We start from the raw sequence: 23,275 nt of genomic DNA, 5'->3' as shown, positions 1-23,275 counted from the left end.
TCTAAGCCCTCTCTTGGGGCCTCCCCTAAAGGTGCAGAAACCCTTGTGACATAGCCTGAGACAGAATTTGTCTCTTGCTCAGAACTTGTCATGCTGCCAGCCACCAAGTACCCCCTGCGTTGTAGTAGTGATGCAGGAAGACTAGGGGAAAGACTGGTTTCAGTAGTGGCCTCTGCATTTTGTTCTTTATGCCTGGAAAAATAACTTCCAAAAGGCCATGTGTTCACACAGATCAGCAAAGACTAGCCCTGCCTGCAGGTCTGGTGGTTTGGCTGCCAATCACTGGTGTAGCAGTTTTATTGGCACACACCCATTGACTGTCCATGGACCGTCATACTGAAGTTGAACAGCTATGACAGAGACACTCTATGCCAGGGGTTCCCAACCTCTGGACTGTGAACTGGTACCAGTCCGGGCCTGTTAGGAATCAAACCACACAGCAGGAGGTAAGCCCGAATGTAAGGCACTTGAATCATCCCGAAACCATCCCCCCTACTCCCAATTCTGTGGAAAATTTGTCTTCCACAATTTGGCCAAAAAGGCTGGGGGCTACTGCCTAGGCTACAGAGCCAAAATTCACCAATTGACCCTGTGTCAACACACAGATGTGTCAAGAATCAGAGCTCTCTGAAGGAGACCAGAACCCAGCTATTGGGTTGACCAAAAAGTTCATTTGTTTTTGCAGTAAAAATAAGACGCATTTTTCATTTTCACCAATAACTTTATTGAATAACGTATTCACTGTTTTGTTCCACTACCTTCTGCCATCTTTTAGGCAAATTCATAATTCCATCTTCCCAAAACTTTTTACCTTTTTGAGCAAAGAACTGTTCCAGGTGCATTTTGTAGTCTTCCGGGGAAATGAAGTTTTTACCATTAAGAGTATTTTGTAAAGACCAAAATAAATAGAAACCCGAAGGTGCGATGTCTGGTGAATATGGCAGATGAATCAGAACTTCCCAGCTAAGCTGTAACAGTTTTTGCCTGGTCCTCAAAGAAACATGCGGTCTTGTGTTATCCTAATGGAAGATTATGCATTCTCTGTTGACTAATTCTGGTTGCTTTCCATCAAGTGCTGCTTTCAGTTGGTCTTAACTGGGAGCAGTACTTGGAGGAATTAATTGTTTGGTTTTTCGGAAGAAGCTTATAATAGAGGACTCCCTTCCAATCCCACCATATACACATGACCTTCTTTGGATGAAGACTGGCCTTTGGTGTGGTTGGTGGTAGTTTCGCTTGCACCATGATCTCTTTCCATTTCACATTACTGTAAAGTAACCACTTTTCATCGCCCATCACAGCTTGTTTTAAAAATGGAACGTTTTCATTACATTTAAGTAGAGAATCACATTCACATGTGGAAATAAAGTCAAGAAGATTTCTTTCGCTTAACTTACGTGGAATACAAACATCAGAGCCATTAACATAACCAAGGTGGTGCACGTGATTTTCAACACCTGATTTGGATATTTTGAGTATGTTGGCTATCTCCCACGTGGTATAATGCTGATTGTTCTCAATTAATGTCTCGATTTGATCGCTATCAACTTCAACTAGTCTACTGACCGTGGAGCATCGTCCAGTGAGAAATCTCCAGCATGAAACTTCGCAAACCACTTCTGACATGGTCAATCAGTCACAGCGCCTTCTCCATACACTGCACAAATCTTTTTTTGCATTTCAGTAGCGTTTTTACCTTTCTTGAGATAATAAAGCATAATATGCCGAAAATGCTGTTTTTCTTCCATGTTTAATATTAAAACGGCTACACAAAAATTCACCAGTTTTATAAGATTTTTTTAAATGCACGCTGATGTGACACCTGTCACAATGCAATCTAACAAAACTGTATTGAATTAAGTTAAGGACAACTAAGCGCTTACTGGAGCCATCTTACAAAAAAAAAAAAAAAAAAAAAAAAAAAACTGAACAAACTTTTTGGTCAACCCAATAGAAACTGGGAGGCCTGGGCGGGCACCCACAGTGGTTTCACGAGGACAAAGCCACCATGCCACCTAGGCTCTAATATAGCCAGACCAAGCACAACCACATCAGAGAGTTCTGCTGCTAAGGGGGACAATAGCCTGACTCAGGCTCATGGACAGGAGGAATTAGGCTCTGAGCCCAGCATCTCTGGGGGCCTCACTATGTGACACTGTTCACACCTCACACTGCTGGCCCAGCCTCTGGGGAGGTGGCATGGGGCACAGGCAGAAGCTGACCTCCAGAAATGGGACAGGGACAGAAGGAGCACCCTCACCTGTGGGGGCCAGGGAGAGGCCTTTGCTCCCAGCAGCGTTGCTCCCAGCACCATGGGTATTAGCACCCATCTGCTTTTCAAGTGTGGATGAGGACTCTCGGGTCTGAGACACAGGGCTGGGGGTGCTTCTCTGCGGAGTGAGAATACACACTGTCAGTTGAGCTGGGCCTGGTATGTGAATGTCGGGGAGGGGGTCCCAGGCCACGGGATATGCCAAGGGGCTCAAGCAGAGAGAATGACAGATGTGTGAGAAGCAGCTTGAAGAAGGGGAAGTGACCTGCTCAGGATGTAAGCATAGTGGGCAGCCACTGGGAGGATCTGACCAGATGTCTGACTTGGGTCCTAAAGGACCACTGTGGCTAATGCACTCAGGGTGGGGAAGAAGGGTACAGGGACAACAGTGAGGGCTGCAGCTGCAGTTAGGATCTGACCCAGCAATTCCTCTCCTATGTGAAATAAGATGAAAACACTGTCCACAAAAAACCTGTACATGCATGTTCACAATGGCCAAAAAGGGGGAACAAAAAATGTCCACTATCGAGGAAACCATACACAAATGTGGTCACCCATACACTGGAATATTACTCAGCCATGAAAAGGAGTGACACACTGACACTCACTACATGTGGATGAACCTTAACACATGATGCTCAGTGAGAGAAGCCAGACACAAAAGACCACACAGTGTGTTATTCCATTTATGTGGAATGTCCAGAATAGGCATATCCACAGATCTTCGTGGTTGTCAGGGGCAGGGTGGGGGATGAGGGTGACCGTGGATGGGAATGGGACTTCCTTTTGGGATGGTGGAACACTCTGGAACTAGACAGAGGTGAGGGTTGCACAACCCTGTGAACATACTAAATGTCACTGAAATGCACATTTTAAATAGTGGATTGTATATGGATTATATCTCAATAAAATCAAACAAACAAAAAGCCTGCATTTTATAAGGTCCTGTACTCAAGAGTCCACACGTGTGAACCAGGAGAATGCAGGTATAAACTGAAGAAAGGGGATGGGCTTCAAGCTTCTACCACATCAGGCATTTCTATTTACTCTCCACCCGCAAAGACCATTGCAACAAAAAAGAATCTCAGATAAAAATGGCAAGATGTTAATGTAATTAAACCTGGATTTTGAATGCTCTATTTTTCTTGAAATTCAACAGCATGCAATTTGACAAAAAGAAACCAGGTCTTGTGGGGGCAAAAACCAGACAAAAGTCTTGCTGACACCGCTGGAGCAGCACAGCACTGAACTGTCCCCACCCCTGCAGAGCCCACTCACCACCTTCTCGGCACGGCTGGGCAACACCACGCTGGCCAGGGGGATGCTGACAGGCAGCTTGCTGGGCTGCACAGTGCTGAGTGGGATGCTGACTGGTAGGCTGGTGATGGCCTCACCGCTGCTGGCGTAGGTGCGCTCCTTCAGACCCTACAGATACAGCAGACCACCTGCTGCTGCTGACTAATGAACCCCAGGTCACGAGTACCACCCAAAGAACACAGCAATCCTCTAGCCACGGACAAGGGACCTCTGTAGCACAATTCTCTCATTCCAGTAACACCCACCCCTCCAACTGCTCCTCCTGACCTTCCAGGCCCCCACCCATCACCCCAATGACCACCAATCACCAGTTCCTCACATTTTGACTTTCCAATGTTTCTCAAACTTGCCACCTGAACAGAGACAGTGCCACCCTCTCCTTCCTGTCCCCACAGGCAATGTCTCCTTAAGAGGACTCTACTATTTTGCCATACTCGTTCCTAAGGATGGTAAGGCAACTAAGGGTGTGGACCTGACTGATGAAGCCCTAGCCTTCCATCCCTGCCCCACATTCTCCCAACTCCATCGCCTTCACCTGAATGCTCTCTCCTAACAGACCTACTCAGGATGCCCAATGAGCGCACCTCCCAACCACCCCCCGCTCAGATACAGGTAAGACAACCCCAATGCCCCTGCCCCAAAGGCCCCTTCCGGTGGCTGCCTGCACCTTCTCACTGCCCTTTTCTCCTGTCATCTGTAAGGCCATGGGGGATGAGGGCTGTGGGTCCTGAGGGCTCAGCTTGATGCCGTTGGTGAGGCCTGGGCTCTGGTATGGAAGGCCATTCTCCTTGGTGTGCTCAGCTCTGGAATGAGATGCATAGCTTGGTCATTTTCTGGGGAGACCCTGTGGCTGTGGCTTTGCATTCAGAGCTGACAGCTGGGGCCTAGCAAACCCTTCCAAACTGATAAGCAACCCTCTCAAGACCCCACAACAGCCCAAGGATGTCAGGGGCAGACCCGCCGGCCACACTCACCGTGGGTGCAGCTCGCCTGCAGATGCCTTGACACTGGCCGTGTGGTCTTGGCTCAGGTGGCGTCTCAGCACCAGCTTGGCTGGGGAGAGCCTGGTGTAGTCTGGCAAGGCCAAGCCAGACAGCTTCTCAAGCCGGGGCCGGCTGTTATGGCTGGGGGTACAGGGCACAACCTCCTGGTCCAGAGGGGAGGCCAGGTACTGGGGGGTGTTCTGCTTGGATGAGGGCCGGCTCAGTGTGTTGCAGAGCTCATAGCCGGCCAAGTGGCCATTCATGGAGAGCTCCGGGCTCATGCTGCTGAAGTGGGGCAGCGAGAACTTGGAACAGTCTAGCTCAAGGTGCAATCGGCCAGGATCCGCCTCTAGTTCCCGGCCCAGGCCACCTTTCCCTCGTAGGTGCAAGGACACAGAGTCATCTGGTGGCACACAGGACTTGAGCTGCAGGAGCTCCTGCTGCCGCTGGCTTTTTTCCAGCTCCACGATGCTGATCTGGAAGACCGAGGGTGTCAGACCCACAACTTGCTTGGGGCAAGGCTCCTGCACAGCTGCTGAAGGCCCCAAAACAGAGGCTGGCCCAGCCCCTCAGCAGCCCACTGGAGGGGAACAACCCGGGAGAGCGAGAAAAATGCCCACTCAGAGCGACTGTAGGAGGCAGACTGGCTTTGTGTGTGACAGGGAGGTCAGAGCAGCCAACCAGCCAAACCTGGTCGGGGTGCTCTGAGTGGATGGACAAGAGAGCACAAGAGTGTCAAGGGTGGTTCTGAAGATGCCCATTTGCTGACACAGAAGGAACTTCCCCAGGAGAGCAAGGAACAGAGGATAGTGCTCCCATGAGTATGCAACACTTGGAAAAACCCTGAAATAGCGTTTTCTTCCATGGGTCAGAACACAGGGCATTTTTTTCTTACACTTTGTTTTTTCCACTCTAAGAACATGTATCATTTCTTTATTACACAGAAGAGCCAAAAACCAAATATTGGGTTGGTGAAGAAGTTTGTTTAGTTTTTTCCATACAATGGCTCTAGTAGTGTTTAGCTGTCTTTAACTTCATTGAAAACAATTTTGTTAGATTGTATTTTGACAGCTGTCAGGTCAGTGTGCATTTAAAAAGACATCAAAATCGGTGAATTTTGTGTAGCCATTTTAATATTGAAGATAGAAGAAGATATGTACCATTTTTGGCATATTTGCTTAATTATTTCAAGAAAGGTAAAAACGTAACAGAAATGCAAAAAGAAAAAAAGATTTGTGCAGTGTATGGAGAAGGTGCTGTGACTGACTGATCTAACATGTCAAAAATGGTTTGCCAAGTTTCTTGGTACTACTGACATTTTGGCCAAATAATTCTTTGCTGTGGGGCTGTCTTATGCATTGGAAGATGTTTAGCAGCACCCCTGGCCTCTACCCACTAGAAGCCAATAATGGGAGATAGGCCACATATGCAAAATACTCAAATTAATAAAATTATTGGTGAAAATAAAAAATGTATCTTCTATTTTACAGAAAAAACTAAAAGAACTTTTTGGCCTACCCAATATATTCCCTGTGGGGACTTTTCTTGTAAGCGTGTCCATGGAAACGAGGCCTGGCTTTGGTAATGGTCTGCAAGCTTCTCTCTACAACAAGCACTGCTGGCTTGGTAGGCAAAAGACACCTGGGCCATGAATCACAGGACCTTAAACTGCTCACAGATCTACTTTGGGGACTATGCCTTTAAGGAAATACCCTTAAAATGAATCAAAGTACAGAGGAGTTCATTGTCGTTTCACTTTATAATAATAAACCACTTGAAAGAGTCCCCCAGGGTCTGGTGGCTAGCAATGCGCTATGTGTTATGAAGCTGGGCTGAGATGTAGTAGAGACTACAGTCTGTACACATGAAGCTTTTGTAACAACCAAGGCTCATGCTGCAGGTCTCCCTTTACCTTCCTTATTGTTACTTGAAAGTTCCATACTCGGGAACTCAGCCATGGCCTCTATGTTATGCTTTCTCCTTCCCCGCACTTTTTTCTAGCTGACCTTGAGGAACGAGTTACACCATTAGAAAGAGTACAAGCTGTTCTGTTTTAATGCGGAAACACAGTCTGTTCAGTGACTATGTCAGAAATGCTTCACCAGGAGGTGCTCAGGCACCCTTTAGGTCTGGAATTAGGCAAGATGTTCTGAGGCAGAATAGGGCACCCATCTGCCCTACTCCTTGCTGAAATGGGACATCAGGCTGTTGTTAATGTTGACACCTGGAATTAGTACCCTGTCCTCGGAAGGAGGATGGCTTTGCTGGGTCTGCCAATAGCACTAACCATGTTTCTAACACCATGGCTGATGCACCCCATTCCTGGACCCCTACCTGCAGCTCCAGGCAGTGCCTCTGTTTCTCAGAGATCTGGCTCTTCAGGGCCTGCTTCTCCTTCAGCAGGTTTTCCAGGGACAGTGTGGACCAGTCTAGCTTCAGCTCCTCACACCGAGCCTTCAGCTGTGGGGACAGGGCAGTTGTAGCCATGAGCACGTGCATGGCTGTGGGGAGGCACAAATGGCATCCTCAAGCCTGCTTCCCGACCCAACAATGGGCTCTGAGGAATTGACAGGGCAGGTGTCCCTGGGGGATGGTCCCTCTTTCCCTCCTGTTTCTGGAAGGCCAGGTTGCAGAGGCAGCCCAAGGAAACTAGGGTCCCCATCGGAAATGCCCACAGGAGCGTGGTGAGGGGTCCCACAGGATGGAGCAGGGGGCCCATTAGAAGGGAGGCCCCTGTATGTCCGGGGGTCCTAGGAGTGAGGACGAGGGAAGTCCAGGCCCCCTTAAAAGGCCCATCTAGTGAGATCATGAATCTCCAAGATGCCCCTAACAGGAATTTAAGAAACCACATTCTGGCCCAGGGCCCATCTTGTGCGCATGTGCTCTGAAAGCCAAGGAAAGCGGCTCCAACACTCATAGAATGAATGGAGAGATAAGGAAGGGCCTTGTCTTCTCACTGCAGTCTAAGGGGGTCATGGGAAACCCTGTGCTGGGCCCCGCAGGCACCTTCGGGTCATCTTTCTGTCTTGGGACACATATCAGGACACCGGCCACCAGGCCTGTCAACTGAGGGACACCCAGCCCTCTGCCTGGTCTGGCTGGGGTCTAAGGCTTCATCTCTCTCTGAAATGTGCTGGAACTGCCACCTTCCCTGGGCACTCACCAGCTGTAGGCTCTGGCTCCTCAGCTCCCTGTTGTCCTTCTCCAGCTGCTCCGTCTGCTCTCGCAGCTGCTGATTGTGAGCTGAGATCTCCTTCTGTGCTTGGATCAGGTCGCTGTAGGTCAGAGCCTTCACTCCTAACTGTGGACACACAACAGGAAGAGTGGGTTTGCGGGAGGAGCAGCCATGGTGGGAAGGGGAGGGGGCTAGCTTACTCACGCCCAGACTGAGGTGGCACTGTGTTGGTCACAAACAAGAGTGAGGAGGTAGAGTCCCTCCGAGAGGGGATATATAGAGTGACCCCAGGTATAAGCCTGCACAGGCTCCATGGGGGCTGAACTGGGAACAGCCCCCTGCCCAGAGCCCACGTCCCAGACTATCAATAAAAAGCACCAGAAAGAAAACAATCCTTCTGGATCTCAGCTGTCATAGGCAGTGCCCCTCACCCAGTCCCCACCCACCCCCTAATCCTGTACTTGGGCCATCCTGGCCTTGGGCGGCTCTACCTCATCCAGTTTCTGCTGGAAGAGTCTTTTTATTTCTTCTTTCTGGGCCTGGCAGTGGCCAAATAGCTGCTGTGCGGCACCCAGCAATCGGGCATTCTTCTCCTGCAGGAGATAGAGGGCAGGTGAGTGTAAGGCCTGACCCCACCAACCTTCCCTTTCAGACTCAAAGGAGGAGCACTGATGTGACAAATCTCAGCCCATTTCACTGATAAAGAGCACTGTCATTCCGTGGAGTGTGAGAGCTTCCACTTGCCCTATGCCGACACGTGGCATTGCATGCATACACTGGAGATGTTGGACAGTCCTCCATCGGGCAATTTACTGGAAGGCGGCACCAGGCAACTCAGCGCGGGCAGCAGCAGGCCCTCTGAGCAGGGATAAGGGGACATGACAGGAAGCAAGGCATGTTCCGGGCAGGCTGAAGGCTATCAGAGACCTCCAGGTGAGGGCCTCGCCTGGCTCACTCCTCTACAGTGCGCTGGAAACTCAGAAGTCCCATCCCCTCACCTTCTCCTGGTCCAGCAGCTGCTGCAGGCTGGCCTTGTACTGAGGGGTCTTTGTGTATGCTAGGAACTGCAGGTACTGAATCTTGAAGGACTCTAGGAGAGATGGGGACAAGGTCTCAGTGCAGAAGCCAACTGGCTGAGGCTAAAGGCTATGGTGGTGGTGGTGGTGGAGGAGGAGGAGGGAGGTGAGGGGGGTGCTTGAATGTCTCTGGGAGCTCCCCTCGCCTTGTCATCAGATGCTGCTGAAAATCGCTGTTACTGTGTCAGCACCTTTGGTTCCCATGCTGCCTCAGCATCACCCACCCACCTGCCCCTATGGTTAGTCCCCCCACTGGAGCCCTTTGCCGCTCCTACCACCACCACCTGCTTTTTCTTTCTCCACAGACTGTGGGTTTCCAAATCTGCCAATTTTCCCAGTAAGCACATGCTGTTGATGTGAACTGAGGAAACTGATGGCTCCCACAATTCGAAGGGATTTCCTTCACACAGTTTTTAGAGAGATGAGAGGCCTCCTGGTTGAGTCTCACAAGGTGAGCAGGTGCTCAACTCAGACAGGGCTTGCTCCCTCGCAGCTCTAGCTCATCCATGACAGGCCCTTCCCCACTCTAGCAACACTGGGGCTGCACCGCCCTTGTGGGGCTATCCTGGGCGCTGTGGGAGACTGGGCAGCATCCCTGCCCCCCATTCTATTTAGGGCACCTCAGGGTGACAACCAGAGATGTCCCCAGACACGGCCCAGTGTTCTCTGGAGGGCAGGACCTCAGCCTAAGACAACTACACAGGCCCTGCTGGCCTGAAAGCCTGGCAAGACTGACACTGGGCCCCTGGGACTTCAGTGTGGTATGCCTGTGGCAGGTACTACCACAGGAGGCTTGCCAGAGGCAGAACCTCAAACCCTGCCCCCTCCTGCAGAGCTGTTTAGTTGGAATCTGCACATGAACCCACAGCATTGGTGGTGCTGGCTCACCTAGCAGCTTCTGCAGTGCGGGCGGGGTGGGTGCCAGCAGCAGTTGGTCGGGGGGATGTCGCTGCACGCTGGGAGGTAGCTGATAAAACGGGCTTTGAGGTGACTTATACGCATCTGCAAGAAATAGCAGCATTCATGTGTCAACAACTGACTAGCACATTCTTCTAGGGCTTTTCAGATTGTTCTAGGGAACTTCTCCAGATTTTTAAAAAACTCAACACAGCTCCTGGAATCCAAAGGCATGACCAATCACCACATCTTGGCAGTACTAGAAGCTGAGATGAATGCTCTCATAACCTAAGAAATTTATGGGCATTGCCATTTCTGCCGCAGCTGCTGGTATTATCAAAGCCCTTGCTGGCAGGATGTGACAGGAAAGCCCACCAGGACTCACTCTTGGCAGACTATCGGGGTAAAGAGAGGCCTAGGTGAACCCTGAAGACATCCCAAGGTGTCCTCAGGAGCATGACCCAAGCTGAGCAGCACATGAGAGGGCCCTGGGGAGGGCTCTGAGGTCCTGCTCACCCTGCGGTGAGGGTGCGGCCGTCTGGGAAACAGTCTGGGCGTGTAGCAGGTCCAGTGCAGTAGGGCTCTTCTTGGGCTTACGCTCGGGGTTTGCAGTGCTCATCTTCTTGGGACGTCCACGCTTCCGGCCAGCCAGTTTCCGTCCCTTCTTGTTCAGCTTCTTCTTCCGTGCTTTGGAGGGGGACGGCTTCTTGATAGCAGTTGTTGCTGCTTTCTCTTCCTCAGCACCAGAATCCTAGTGGACAGGGGTCATTGAGAGAGCAACCCCCATGCCTCAATAGTAATGAGCCCACAACACATGCTCCAGGAGAGCGACTAAACAGAAGCATCCGCACCCCAGGAACTCCCTCCCTCCTCCAGCCTAGGGATCAGTGCCAACCAACTCGTGCACTGACCAGCAGCACCTCCCTGGCTGGAAGAGACCCTTTCCCCCTATGATGAGGGCAGGATGACCAGTAACTGTGCCCATTAACAGCTGTGCAGGACCCTGAGCCAGGGTGGGGGGTGCTCACCACAGAGGTGTCTGCAGGAACAGCTGCCTTGTTCTCTGGCACCTTTGTGGGGGTAGTCGTATTACTCTTGTTTTCTCGCTGCTGCCGGCGCCGAGCTGCCTCTTGTTCCTCCTGGAAAACATCAGATGTGCCCACCAAAGTGCCAAGGTGTCCTCCAGTGTGGGCATGACGCAAAAGTGCCAATATGTTCCCAAGTGCCAGCATCCTGGCCCAGCTATGCTCATATCAACGCCTCTGTCCGCTGTACAGAGGAGTAAACTGAGGCACATAGAAGCCCATGAGCTGTTCCTGGCCCCTTAACCAGCTCTAAGCTGTGTATGTGTCTACTGTGTGCGTATGGACACCCCTAGATCTCTCAGTCAAGAAACCTGTGGCTTTCTAAACTTTGACATGTGAGAGGAAATTAAATCAAGGACAAAAAGGCTCTGGGTGCCAGACAAGAAGCTACTCAACAGTCCTCTCCTCTCCAGGAACACGGGAGCCCCTACACTGAGGTACTTCTGTGCTAAGTGAGGGTTACTGGAAAGGTTGTGGAAGAGGGATAAGGATGGTGCTGGCTGCCTTAGCTTGTTCTCTGTGCAAAGAGGTGCGGAGGGGAACTTCACGTATGGTAGGAATGACATGGATATCTAGGCAGTGGGGGCTCTTTCCTGTTCAGACATTTGTCTGAGTCTCCAGAAACATTTGGACAGATGTCCTTGGATGTCTGAAGGAGCGGGTTGGAGGACTAGTCATTGCAGGGACACTGGCACCAGCAACAGAACCACCATGTCAGAATCTAGGCCACTCCCTGCTACCAAGTGTGGCACAACGCTTAGGAACAGCTGCCTGTGTATGAAAAGGAATATCCTGAGTTCTGGAGGTGATGGGTCAGTGTGCCATAAATGGATCACCCGTTCCACATTCTGCACACTTCACCAAGTTACCACAACATTGTCCAAAGGTCTAAACTCACTCAATCTAGTTCACAAAAGACTGTGGACAGGAAGTGTGGTCCCATGGGACCCATGACCCCATCCCTAAACCAGCACTCCCTATCTACTACCTAGAGTTCCATCAAGCTCATCAATGAGGGAAACAATACTTACCCTGAGTTTTGGATTTTTCAGACTAGAAAAGTAGTTTTCAAGCTAAAAATGGGGAAAAAAAGAAAAGAATCTTCTTAGACGGTAGTCCCAGACCCTGTCAAGACGAGAGCAACACCCAAGACACACCAACATGACATGTCCCTGGAGCTGTCACGGGAATGTGCCTCTGCCCAGAGACCCACCCTGACCTCAGGCTTCCACTCTAAGGGGCCACACAGACCCACAGGGCTGTCTCACATGAAGCAAGCTGTGTGGGAACCAGGCTGGCCAGCTCAGGGGCTCCCCACTGACCTGGCTTCTGACACAGAGGTCAAGTCCATTATTGTCATGTCATCTGAGACAATGTCTGCCTTATACAAGGACTGGGAGCAAAGAGGGAAGATAGACAAAGAGCCCCTGGCTCCCACTCATGCTGTAGGACAACAATGTTACAGATCCTCCAGATTGAGCACTGTGGGGGCGGACAGGAGGGAAGTGGGAGGAAGCTTTCTGGGATGGCCTGGGCCTCATCCACAGGGAACACTTACTATGGTACGGTCAATGGTATGCAGGTAGTAGGAGACAGGCTTCCCCGTCCACGACACTGAGCCCTTCAGGGGCGAGAGCTCCACAACACGCATGATGGTGCCGATGTCTGCAACGATGGGCACAGGTTAGGGCCTTGTGCACCTGAGGGAATGACTCAGACGAGACAGGAAGGGAGCAGAACCGCGTGCCCTCATCACGTGGGGCAGTCCCACTCGCCAGGCTGGCGAGGTGCTTGGATATCAGCACACTAGCAGGTCAGGGAGGTGCATGGTGCGCACAATGGTCCCTGCTAACCCAGGTGCTTGTCCAAGGAAAACGGTAACGAGCCTGACTGGGTGGGATGTAAAAGCACTTGAGGACCATTTGGAAAGAACATAGCTACTAAGATACCCAGCACCCGAGAAATTGTGATCCAAGACTGGGCGCCACAGAGTGACCTGGCTCTTCTCCAGACCAGAGGTCCAGCTCTTCCTGCTGAAGATGTCTGCACCAGGAGCCCATCGCACACACCAGCCATTGCCCTTCAGGCCAATCAAATATGAACACAAAGCAGCTTGGAAACCACTGAGTCAAACATATGAGTTTCAACCTGGGTCGTTCTGTCCCCAAGGGACTCTGGGCAATGTCTGGGGACATATGTGGTGGTCACAATAGGGGTGGCTCCTGGCATCAAGTGGGTTCCCAGGAAGCACCCACAGCGATGACCAGGCCCTGAAGTCAGCAGTGCCGAGGAGGTACCCTGCACTAACCCATGTCAGATACTTAAGGTCATATATATTAAGAATTTAGAACATGAGAGTTTCTTACCACTCAAGTTTCTACTGTTTATTCTGAAGTTCAGAGGTGCAAAGGGCTTCGAGGACACAATTCTGCCACCTGAAACACAAAAGCTGATTACTGCTGTTTGTGGGGAAAACAGTAGTACACCAACAAAAGAGCGATGAAAGTTAAGAGCAGGGTGGGAGGAGCTACAAATAAACAAGCACATAAGCAGCCAGGGACCGTGAGTCCTGCCTGTATCCTGTAAGTAAAAGCAAACTAAGGTATGCTTAGGTCTGACCTACTAATGATGTTCCTGCGGAAACTCCTAAAATCCCACAGGTGCGGACTTTTGACCCAGTGACCACACCTGCACCTGCACAGCTGTGTTCCGTGCCCCACACTGAATATAGAAGGCACCAGCAGCCCTTATGCCCACCCAGATGGAAACAGCCTCTGTGTCAGGTCAGGAACCAGCACAGAAGAGAGTTATTATGCTAATACCCCACGTTAGTGTGGTTGTTCCACAAAGGAAAGAGACAGTCACACCTGCCACAGTGAGCATACGTGAGTGGTGCTGCTCATGTTATGATTATGAAAACACTCCACACGGACTGAAGAAAACACTGTAGTAAACATGCTAATGCAAAACTTTGCAGTGTCAGAAAAAAAAGGGTCAAATACAAAAGAAAGTAATACTGAAAATAGAAGAGCCAAGATGAATCCATTTAAGGCACACACGCAAACACATGCACACACACACTCATACACAGGAACACAGCCCCAAGACACCCAAGTCAGAAGAGCTCCCCAGTGCCCAGCCTCGTCCTGAGCACCACCCCCATTAGGAGGAGAGGAGCGTGGGTCCGAGGGCTGGCCAGGTGCATAGTCAGGTGGGAGCCTTGCTGTGCCAGGGAATGAGTCGGAGCTGGAGACCATGAGGGGTATTCAAAGTCATGGGAGCATTTAAGAGTGTGGGATACGATAAAATAAAACCTAGGGGTCCACAGACTGCTCTCATTAGGACTCTGCCATCCCACAATGCCCACAAGACGTTGGGTGTGTGAGGGGACTTCTGAGGTTAAGTCACTGCAGGACAACAAATCACTGGTGACTGGAGGCATTGGCAAGCAGTCCTGCCCATGAGTCGACTCCTGTGTTACATATAATCAGGCACTGAGACTTGCAGATAAGGGGCTCAGAGGTGCAATGTCAAGCTCACCACAAGGACAATGAGCCCAAACACCCCATGGAAAGGCTGTTTTCTAATAAAACCCTGCAATGGTCCAAGACTGTTGGCTGGAGAGATAGGACTCAACAAAAGAGGCGCTCCAGACCACAGGCAGAGTTCAAGGTGAGGCAGGACCCAAAGGCCACAGGAGTAATCCCAGTTCTCTCCTTGGGGGATGCAGGTTCTGAGGGAAGAGCCTGAAGGCCCAGGAGATGAGGTGTATGCAGGGCGCAGTGGACAATGGGCACTCACTCTTACAAATAATTAAGAACCACATGTGCACACGCACGCGCGCACACACACACGTACACAGACACAGGCACATACACACTCACTCATGCACAACAAGCTGGCTGTGCTGAGGGCAAATGAAAGCTATCTCAGTCTATGACCTCCTCCCCAACCCAGGTCTGGACTGGGCTGCTATCTGACTTATGATGAAGGAAAGGGAGGCAGAGGGAAGCAGTAGGGTAGCTCTGGCATGGTGGTGGCAGTCCCAAACAAGAAAGGCCCAGAAAATATGGAAGAGCCCTGGCTGGATGCCCCAGTGCCCTTAGTGCCCCCTGGTTAGGGCTGCCAGACAAACAGGGACGTCAGTCAAGTATGAATTTCAGATACACGATATTACTTTAGTAAAAGCTGGAACATCCTTGTACTAAGAAGCTATTTCTTATCTATAGGAAATTAAATGAAGATCCTATATTTTAGCTGCTAATCTGGCCACCCATCCCAAGTCCCTCAGGCCAGCTGAGCAGTGGTAGGGAGATTAGGTCTCTTCCACTCCATATACTAAGGTGGAAGACACCTGGCCCAGCAGCTCAGGTGACAGTGAGAACCACAGTCAAGGCATCCCTGCTGCCTGAGGCCTTTTGAATGGACCTGAAATGAATGGGTATGAAAACTTAGAATTCCCACACCTGTGATCCATGTCAAATCTAGCCAGAAGAAATGGATGGTGGCTCAAGAAGCACGGTGAGCATGCAGCAGCCACAACAGAGTGGGGGAAAAGGGGAGAGTACGTTACCTTCCTTCATATTTGCAAATCGCTCCTTCAGCTGGTGATCCACCTCAGGACCAAAGGCAAAGTTATTCACAAATATAACACTGCAAAATAATATTCCAGTTGAGTAAAATGAAGGTTCCATATTCACACGTGTACAGAGCACCAGGGCATATGACGCCTGCTGCCTCCACTGCCAGCTCTGTTGCAAGGCTTCCTAAGGCTCTGCCTGCACCACTTCCATCCAGCTCAGGGAATATGCTCCAGGGCTCATAGCATGTGAGTGCTGCCTAGTCTGTTGCTAATGTAGACCAATTCAGAAATTTCCGTGACCACCACATTGCTAGCTTCTCTGGAGAAGTCAAGATGGACATGTGCAGGCCGAGGTGGCCTCAGGTCAACCGGCACCAAATGGTTGGTGGTCCCTGCTTGCTCCTTGGACATTTCTGGGCTGGAATGCAGGCAGCACAAATGTCACGGGGACAGGGATATAAGGATAACCAAATATCTAGGCAGGAAGGAAGCATGACCGAGTCAAGCTGAATCTGAATGTAACCCCCAAGGACCTTTGGAACCAGAAGCAAAGCTCTTCCAAGGGAGGGTGCAGCTCAGCCTGTCTCACTTTTTCAAAAGTTTTCTGGCACCAGATTACCAAAGGAACCTTGGCTTATAGACGCCTGCTGGGATGACTGAGGAGGCTGTTGCCCCCAAAGGGAAGATGGAGGTGATCCCCTGCCTGCTCCCTCACCCACCCAGCCTGGCCCCTGTCCACTTAAAGAACTCTCCGAATGGCTAAACTCTAGAAACATCTGTGCAGCTGGTTCACATGAATGCCCAAAAATAAGACAGTTTCATACTCAAGTCATGTGGCTCTCTTCTCTGCTGCAAGTGCCAAATTAAAACTGCCACGGCAGAAATTAAGCCAGAAACGGAACTGCAGATGGGGGTCACCTCCTCTTTTGAACATGATAGAAAACAAGAGTGAGCTGACGGTCATCCTCACACTGCTTGTTTTAAGTCTTAATAGCTCCAAAATCAAGAAATCTTAACCCTTCACTGCAAGCAGGGGAAGAAATAGTAAGAAAGGGCCTGACAGATGCAAGGACAGGCACTGACAGCAAGGGAAGAGTGGCGGGAAGGACACTGAAGGCGTAAATAAAGGCCAGCGCTCCCTCCTTGCTTGATCATGCAGCAAGGAACCGAGAAGACAATGAGGTGTGAAATGGAATGGGGGCACACAGGTGCCAATGGGCAGAGCATGATGAGGACAGGCCAGCTGAGCCGTGCTGTGGCCCCACTTGGGGCTGAGATTGGGAAGGCTGAAATGTCAGTCTCAAGGTAACCAAGGCGGTGAGAGGGCAAAACCAGAAAGGTCCCTGGGGGTTGCTGACTAGAAAGAGGCTCCAGAAACTCAAACTCTCACATTCAGATCTGAAGAAGCTAGAAAGCCAGTGGTCACCCCTGACGACAATAGTGCTGGTGGGGAGGGGACAACTTGATAGAAAGCAGACTGCCTGGGGGACATCCAGGGGACAGGAGCAGAGCCTGACCTTGAGCTTTGCCACACTCTTCAGTCACCAGGGTCTGTTCACAGGAATAAGATGTCAAACTCCCGTGCTGAAGGGCAAAGCCCGCGGGACTGTCCCAGGCCAAGCAGATGACAGGCAGAAGAGGCCTGGGCTACAGTATGCTCTCAGAGGCCCAGGACACCCAGAAAACAGGACACTACTGCAGCCTTATGCTACTGGGCAGTGCTCAGTGAGTGTGGGGTTCTCCCCACTGGAGAGGTCCCTCACTGTACTCTGACCCCGCTCAGCTCACCACAACAGCAGCATAGCCCCAGACCCTGTTCAATAGGGATGTCCAAGGAGTCGGCATGATTCTCTCAAGATGCAGAGAACCTGGCCACTGAGACTGTGGGCTCACAAGCAGCAAGAAAGGGAGACACTTCCATGAAAGAGCAATACTTAGTTCCCGTATGCCTTGAGAATTGCACAGTGAGGGACATGGGGCAACCTGCAGTCAGTGTGCCCAGAAGGACAGGGAAGCAAGGACAAGACAGCAGATCAGACTGAGAACCTGTGAGCTGCCACGGCAAGGCCAGCCCACTGCTCCCCAGGAAGAGTGCTCCAGAGTGTGCAATGTGGCCCTGTGGAGTCACCTATGTCCTGATCACCTCTGGCTTATCTACAAGACCCTCACACTCCAACCTTCCCTCCTGCTGACCCAGAGAGGCCCATCAAATCTGCAGCTATGCCAAGCACCAGGGGCAGAACACAGTGATCTAGCCTTGCGTACCTGAGCCTCAGCCTGAGTTCAGCAGAAGGACAAAGGGAAAATGACAAGGGAGGCGACAGGGAAGGACTGCAGACACACCTTCAGGAGCTGGTGGACATGGAGGTCACATGTCAAGCCCAAGCCCTCAGGTTGGGGGGCGTGTTGGAGCCCGGAGGGCTTTGGGGCAGCCTCTCACCCAAGGACCGTGCAGGCAGACCTGCAGCAAGCTTAGGATGTGTGTAGGTTTCCGACCAGGATAGGCTGCTCACACCTGTACTACACTCACTCCACAGGGAGTGCAGAGAAACAGCCTCCCCACACCAACCTAGGGAGGAGGCACAGAGCACGGTATCCAAGTACAGACACAGAGAGAGATGAGCTCAGGGCCGAGATCTCTGAGTGGCTTTCCCTCCCTGGCTGCAAAGGTAGGGAAGATCCTTTCCTAACAGGCTGCAAGGGGCTGGCCATACTGGCCCTAGGCTGGTCACTGACCACCTGCCTGGCTGACAGCTGAGAGTGAACCTTGGCAGCCCAAACCAGAAGGGAAGGGAAGAGAAGGGACGCTCTAACTGCCTCTACCATGCAGCTCTGCTTTGGGAAAGGCAGCCATGCCTGGCAGCCAGGCCCACCACCCGGGAACTCGCGAAAGCGGGACCCTCTCTAGGGATGCCTTGCCCAGCCAGGCCCCAGTGCTGTCCTCAAGGTGCAGTGAGTGGTGACTCCCAAAACCGCCATACCTTGTGTTGGCAATCCGCTCTCTCCACTCCTCTGAGAGGAAATCACCTCTTTCCAGCTGAAAGGAAGAAAACAGGGACAAGTGCTCGTCATGGGTCTTGCTTGGCCCCTAAGCCAGCCCCCTACCTGGCAAGGAAGAGATGAAATGAGCACAAAGTCACTTAATTGGACAGGACGCGAGATAAGACTAGGTGTGGCTGCTGGCAGCTCCGCAGGGAGGAGGGGACAGTTGGGGATAAGCCAAGACCACACTCCACAGTGTGGGTCACCATGAGCCACCAGAGTGGGTACCTGGATTAGTGCTGCAGTGCCCATCCCAGGGGGGCCAAGGCACAAAGTCATGATGTCATGTCCACTCAGGGCCAGCAGGGGGTGCACCGCAACACAGAGCCCGCAGAGTGGGAGAAGGTCATCGCCCCACCAGTTGTACTGTTCTGGACAGAGGGTGGGTTGGCAAGGGCTACAAGAAACCTGCTTAAGGCACTCAGGGGACTGCCTGGAACACAACCACTGACCATGAGAGAGGCCCACCCGCCAAATCAACATGGGCTAGAATTCTTTCTGTGACACAGGACGCACCTGTGGCTCTCTGATCTGCTTGTCTTGAGAACAGTGCCATCTGCACCTTCAAAACCTGTTCTCAGTACTACTTTTATTAGCAAACTGATGTCATTCTGCCTTGAGGACAAAGTCTGTCCAAAGTACTTAATAACTGAACTGTTCTGAGCTGTAACATTTACAAAACTAAGAAAGTTGATTTTATAATTCTTCAAAAAGGCTAGCACCACCACTCCCTGGTATTTATTCAAGACAACTGAAAACAATGTCCACACAAAAACCTGTACTTGGACATCCAAAACAGCAAAATTCACAGCAGCCCGAAGGTAGGACAACTCAAATGCCCATCCACGTATTGGAGTATTAACTCAGTAATGAAAAGGAGTGAAGCACTGACACTTACTACAACATCAAAGGACCTTGAACACGTGATGCTCAGTGAGAGAAGCCAGACCCAAAAGACCACACAGTGTGATTCCATTTATGTGAAATGTCCAGAACAGGCACATCCACAGAGACAGGAAGTGGGTTAGTGGTTGTTAGGGGCTAGGGGTGACTGTTGATGGGTATCCACATCCCCACCAGTGCCTTGGGGTGACCAGGAACCTCCACTCCTCAAGAAGACAGCAGGAGCCTGATGGGCACTGCATCTCTCTAAGGACAGGACAGAAGAAAGACCCTGAGCAGAGCCCTACAGGTGCTGCTGCTGCTATGCAGTGAGACTACGTGCCCAGGGCAGGAGCAGCTGCAAATCCTAAGTCCTCCATACATGAAAACCACCTAGAATGTCTTGTGACGTGACATGACGTAACATGATGACACAGGACATGGGAAAGTGGCTTGTTCTAAACCACCGAGGCACTGAGGGAGGGCCTGCTCACATCCTGATGGTGTCCCATCTCTGAATCCTCTCCCCGCCCTAGGAACCTTCTCAACCTACCATTGTTCCCCAAGAACAGCCCAGACAGGACATGGGCAAGTGACTTGAGTCCAAAGTCCTCACTGGTCCTGTGCAAGACAAAGCTCCCAGAGCAGACCTAACATCTGTCCTGTCTCTTTATAAATCACAGCCGTGAGGATGACTATTTTTATCCTGGGATCTTTCCAGTAAATCTCTGTACCTGGGGGTGATTCTGGGGGCCCTGACACAGGTGACATTAGGGTCCTCCTGATGTGGCCTCTCTCTCTTGGAGGCTCCCCTATCTAGGCCACACTGTTTCAAGCCACAGTACCACTGCTCATTTTGGCCTCATATTCAAGGCAAGAAAACAGCCAGAGTTCTAGCCTCTGCCTGCCAGGCCCCACCGTTCTTGGGCTGTGACCATCCGAGGATGAATGACTGAGTGGGCTCTGTGTCACTGGGGCCAATGAGCCAGAGTTAACTTTGACCAGAAAGATATGAACAGCCCTCCCCTGCAAGACCCTGTGACTAGCTCCACCATCACTGAAATCTATTTCCCCCATCTGTGAAGACATGTATGAGGGGAAAGAGATGGGAGGACCCTCCAGCACACACATTGATTGTCCTTTCCACAGGAAAACCAGACTTGCTCAGGGTCTGGGTCAGCCAGCAGGTCCACAGTTGGACTCAGGTAGGGCAATCGCACCTCTGTCCCAGCCAGCTCCGCCTCACCACAAACATCTTCCTGGGAGCCACCAACCACACCTGCACAGAACTCATGTACTCTCAACGTCCAGGAAAAAGAGCATGGCCTACATGAAGCATCCATTCCAACAGGGAGGCCAAAGCAGGCCCCATCCAAAGACAGGTGAGCAAGAGCCACTGACAAGAGGTCCTAGGCTTTGTCATTCTGCCAACCTGCCCAGAAGTCGTCAGAGATCTACAGACGATACCCAGCTGAACTACCTGACTCCCAAGGACTCAACACAAAGCAGGACCAGAGTAAAGGTGCACTGATGTCTCCAGAATACATACAGCTCTAGCTGGCTTTCCTAAGGAGGAAGGAGCCATCATTCCAGTGCCCAGCAGCTCTGCACCTTTTGGGTCTGCCTGTCAGCAGTACCAGGCCTTCCTAATGTGGACAAGCCTAAAGAGAGAAGCTCTTACCCAGCTGGAGGTCCCAAGACACTTCCTGAAGAGGCACCTGTCTCCAAGGGCACAGGCAGGTCCACAGCTGCTGGGCACCTTTCCCACGCAGCACTTCCATGAGGCCACAGATGCCCAAGGTGCCATACACTGCACAAGTGAAACCTGTGTGCTAGGCTCATCACTATGAGCCAAGAGCACACGGTCAGGCTGTCAGCAGATGACTAAGGTGCTGAGGGAACTTCGATATCAGCCTGGGCAAAGAGCATCTCCCAGGTAGAGGGGGTGCCCTGAGGTATGGCAGATAAGCAGAAAAAAGCCACGTGGAAGGAAAGGACAGGGCTCCAATGAAAGAAGGGATGTGAGCAGGCAGAAGAGTCCTCGGTCACCTGGGAACTGGTAGGATGCAGGATCAGGGAGGGGCAGGGGCAGAGGCTGGCCTCGCCTGCCTGGGTGGTGCCGCTGCGGGTGGAGAGGGAAAAGGAGGAGGAGGCAGGCCAAGGGGGATCCTTGGCCCCAAGAAGCAGGCTCTGGGGCCTAGACAAGCACATTGGGCTATTTTTAGGCTCCCATTGGCTTTGTTTCCTCTCCGGTTCTTAAGTAACAGGAGGCAGGGTTGCACTTGCCAACCCGGCACCTGGTCAAAGCCACAGAAAGCTGCTGGGAGGTCTCTCAAGACCCAGGATATGTGTCCCTGCCAAAGCCAGGCGTTTGGCAATCAGTTAGACTCACTACACCCTCTTGGAGCAGGGCTGAGCCCAACAAGACGAGCTCCAGATAGAGGCGACAGTATACCAGAAGCAGATGGTTGCGCAGCCTGCGGTCAGCTTTTTCCAAACCCTGCCAAGGCTGGGACCAAGTGTTCCTTTAAACAAATTCTGCCCCTGTCACATCGCAGGAGCCACATGGGGCTAATGACCACCCTAAGCTACATGAGAGTTTCCATGCAGGGAGCTTCTCCTGTGTGCCCAACAATACAGCACAATGCTCAGATATGTCAATGATCCCCAAACACCCACAAGGCTAGGCACTGCCACTTGATGGTGACAGGAGGAAGAAGAAGGGAGGAGAAGTAATGTGCCCAGGGTACTCTCCACCACCAGCCTCCTCCAAACCACACTTCCAACAGAGTGTTGAAGGCCACATGAGGATCAATCGGGGCTGTTCTGGAAACCAGAATAAAAACTCTTACACTGTGTGTTTGGATCTGCTGGGCTCGCTCACCAGAACCAGGAGGTATTTTCTGAACTTCAAAACCTATGTTTTAAGGAAGTCATTAAGTCTTAGGAAATGGTTAGCCATCTGGAATTCTTAGCCAGTGGATACAACAACCAGGTGGAAGAAGTTTCCTAGGAACAGAAAGCAGCTGGACTTACTACCCAGTCAGCCTGCAGGACAAATGCCAGAGGACTTCAGATGTGGGAGGAACAGAAGAAGTCAAAGGATATAACTCCTCACCTTTCACTGTGCAGACAGAATTCTGGAAAGACGTTCCACCAGGGCAAAGGAAAGGAAAGCTGGGCGCAGGCCCTACATGTGCAAGTCCTAGTCCTAGGAGAGCAGAATAGCAGTGGAGGGAGCACTTCTGAACTCACTGTAGAAGGCCAGCATAACCAGACACCAAAACCAAAGGTGGTACAAGAAAGGAAAATCACTAACCAGGACATAAATGCAAACATCCTCAACAAGACAGGAACAAACCAAAAACCCCAACATGTGTGGGAACACACACCATGAGCCCAGTGGGATTTATCCCGAGTATAGATGGACAGCTCAACAAACCTCCATCCCGTAACAGGCCACAAGGAGAAAAACCATGTGATTGTATCAGCAGATGCAGAAAAGGCTTTTAACAAAATCCAACACCTGTTCATGATAAGGATTCTCATGAAAATAAGAAGTGAGGGGAACTCTGTCAACTTGAGAAAGAACCTACAGAGGTCATCATATTCCATGGCAAGAAACCTGAAGCTTTTCTTGCTAAGATCAGGAACTGGGCAGGATATCCCCTCACCCTTGCTTTTTAACACCGTATTGGAAGTCCTAGTTAATGAAATGAGATAAGAAAAGTAAATGCAAGGTGTGAATATCAGGAAGAAACAAAACTGTTCACAAGTGATATTAACATCTATATAGAAAAATCTGAAAAAAATTAACAAAAACACTGGAACTAATAATACACAATTACAGCAAGGTTACAGTATAAAGGTATTATTAACAGGCAAAGGTCAGTTGCTTTCCTATAAACCAGCAGTGAACAAGTGAAATTTGAAATTAAAACGACAATATTACTTATTATCAGCA

At 51.0% G+C, this 23,275-nt stretch overlaps 1 protein-coding gene across 1 annotated transcript in view; it reads right to left on the bottom strand.

Annotated features, from left to right (window-relative positions):
- Positions 1–23,275, bottom strand: part of DOT1L (DOT1 like histone lysine methyltransferase) — a 58,689-nt gene that overhangs the window by 10,149 nt on the left and 25,265 nt on the right. Inside the window, exons 8-23 of the mRNA XM_090289219.1 lie at positions 18,369–18,424; positions 15,379–15,458; positions 13,172–13,240; positions 12,364–12,470; positions 11,837–11,878; positions 10,749–10,859; positions 10,237–10,471; positions 9,712–9,825; positions 8,746–8,837; positions 8,239–8,340; positions 7,736–7,873; positions 6,907–7,032; positions 4,564–5,048; positions 4,257–4,392; positions 3,551–3,697; positions 2,261–2,390 (exon numbers count right to left, since the gene is read on the bottom strand). Of these exons, the coding sequence (XP_090145345.1) occupies positions 2,261–2,390; positions 3,551–3,697; positions 4,257–4,392; positions 4,564–5,048; positions 6,907–7,032; positions 7,736–7,873; positions 8,239–8,340; positions 8,746–8,837; positions 9,712–9,825; positions 10,237–10,471; positions 10,749–10,859; positions 11,837–11,878; positions 12,364–12,470; positions 13,172–13,240; positions 15,379–15,458; positions 18,369–18,424 (2,170 nt within the window). The remainder of the gene's footprint in view (positions 1–2,260; positions 2,391–3,550; positions 3,698–4,256; positions 4,393–4,563; positions 5,049–6,906; positions 7,033–7,735; positions 7,874–8,238; positions 8,341–8,745; positions 8,838–9,711; positions 9,826–10,236; positions 10,472–10,748; positions 10,860–11,836; positions 11,879–12,363; positions 12,471–13,171; positions 13,241–15,378; positions 15,459–18,368; positions 18,425–23,275) is intronic.

This window comes from Furipterus horrens, unplaced genomic scaffold, assembly GCF_987537825.1.
Source record: "Furipterus horrens unplaced genomic scaffold, mFurHor1.1.pri manual_scaffold_10, whole genome shotgun sequence".
NCBI classification, from domain to species: domain Eukaryota; kingdom Metazoa; phylum Chordata; class Mammalia; order Chiroptera; family Furipteridae; genus Furipterus; species Furipterus horrens.
Note: the sequence above shows the minus strand (reverse complement) of the source record. Positions and strands in the feature narration are given on the sequence as shown.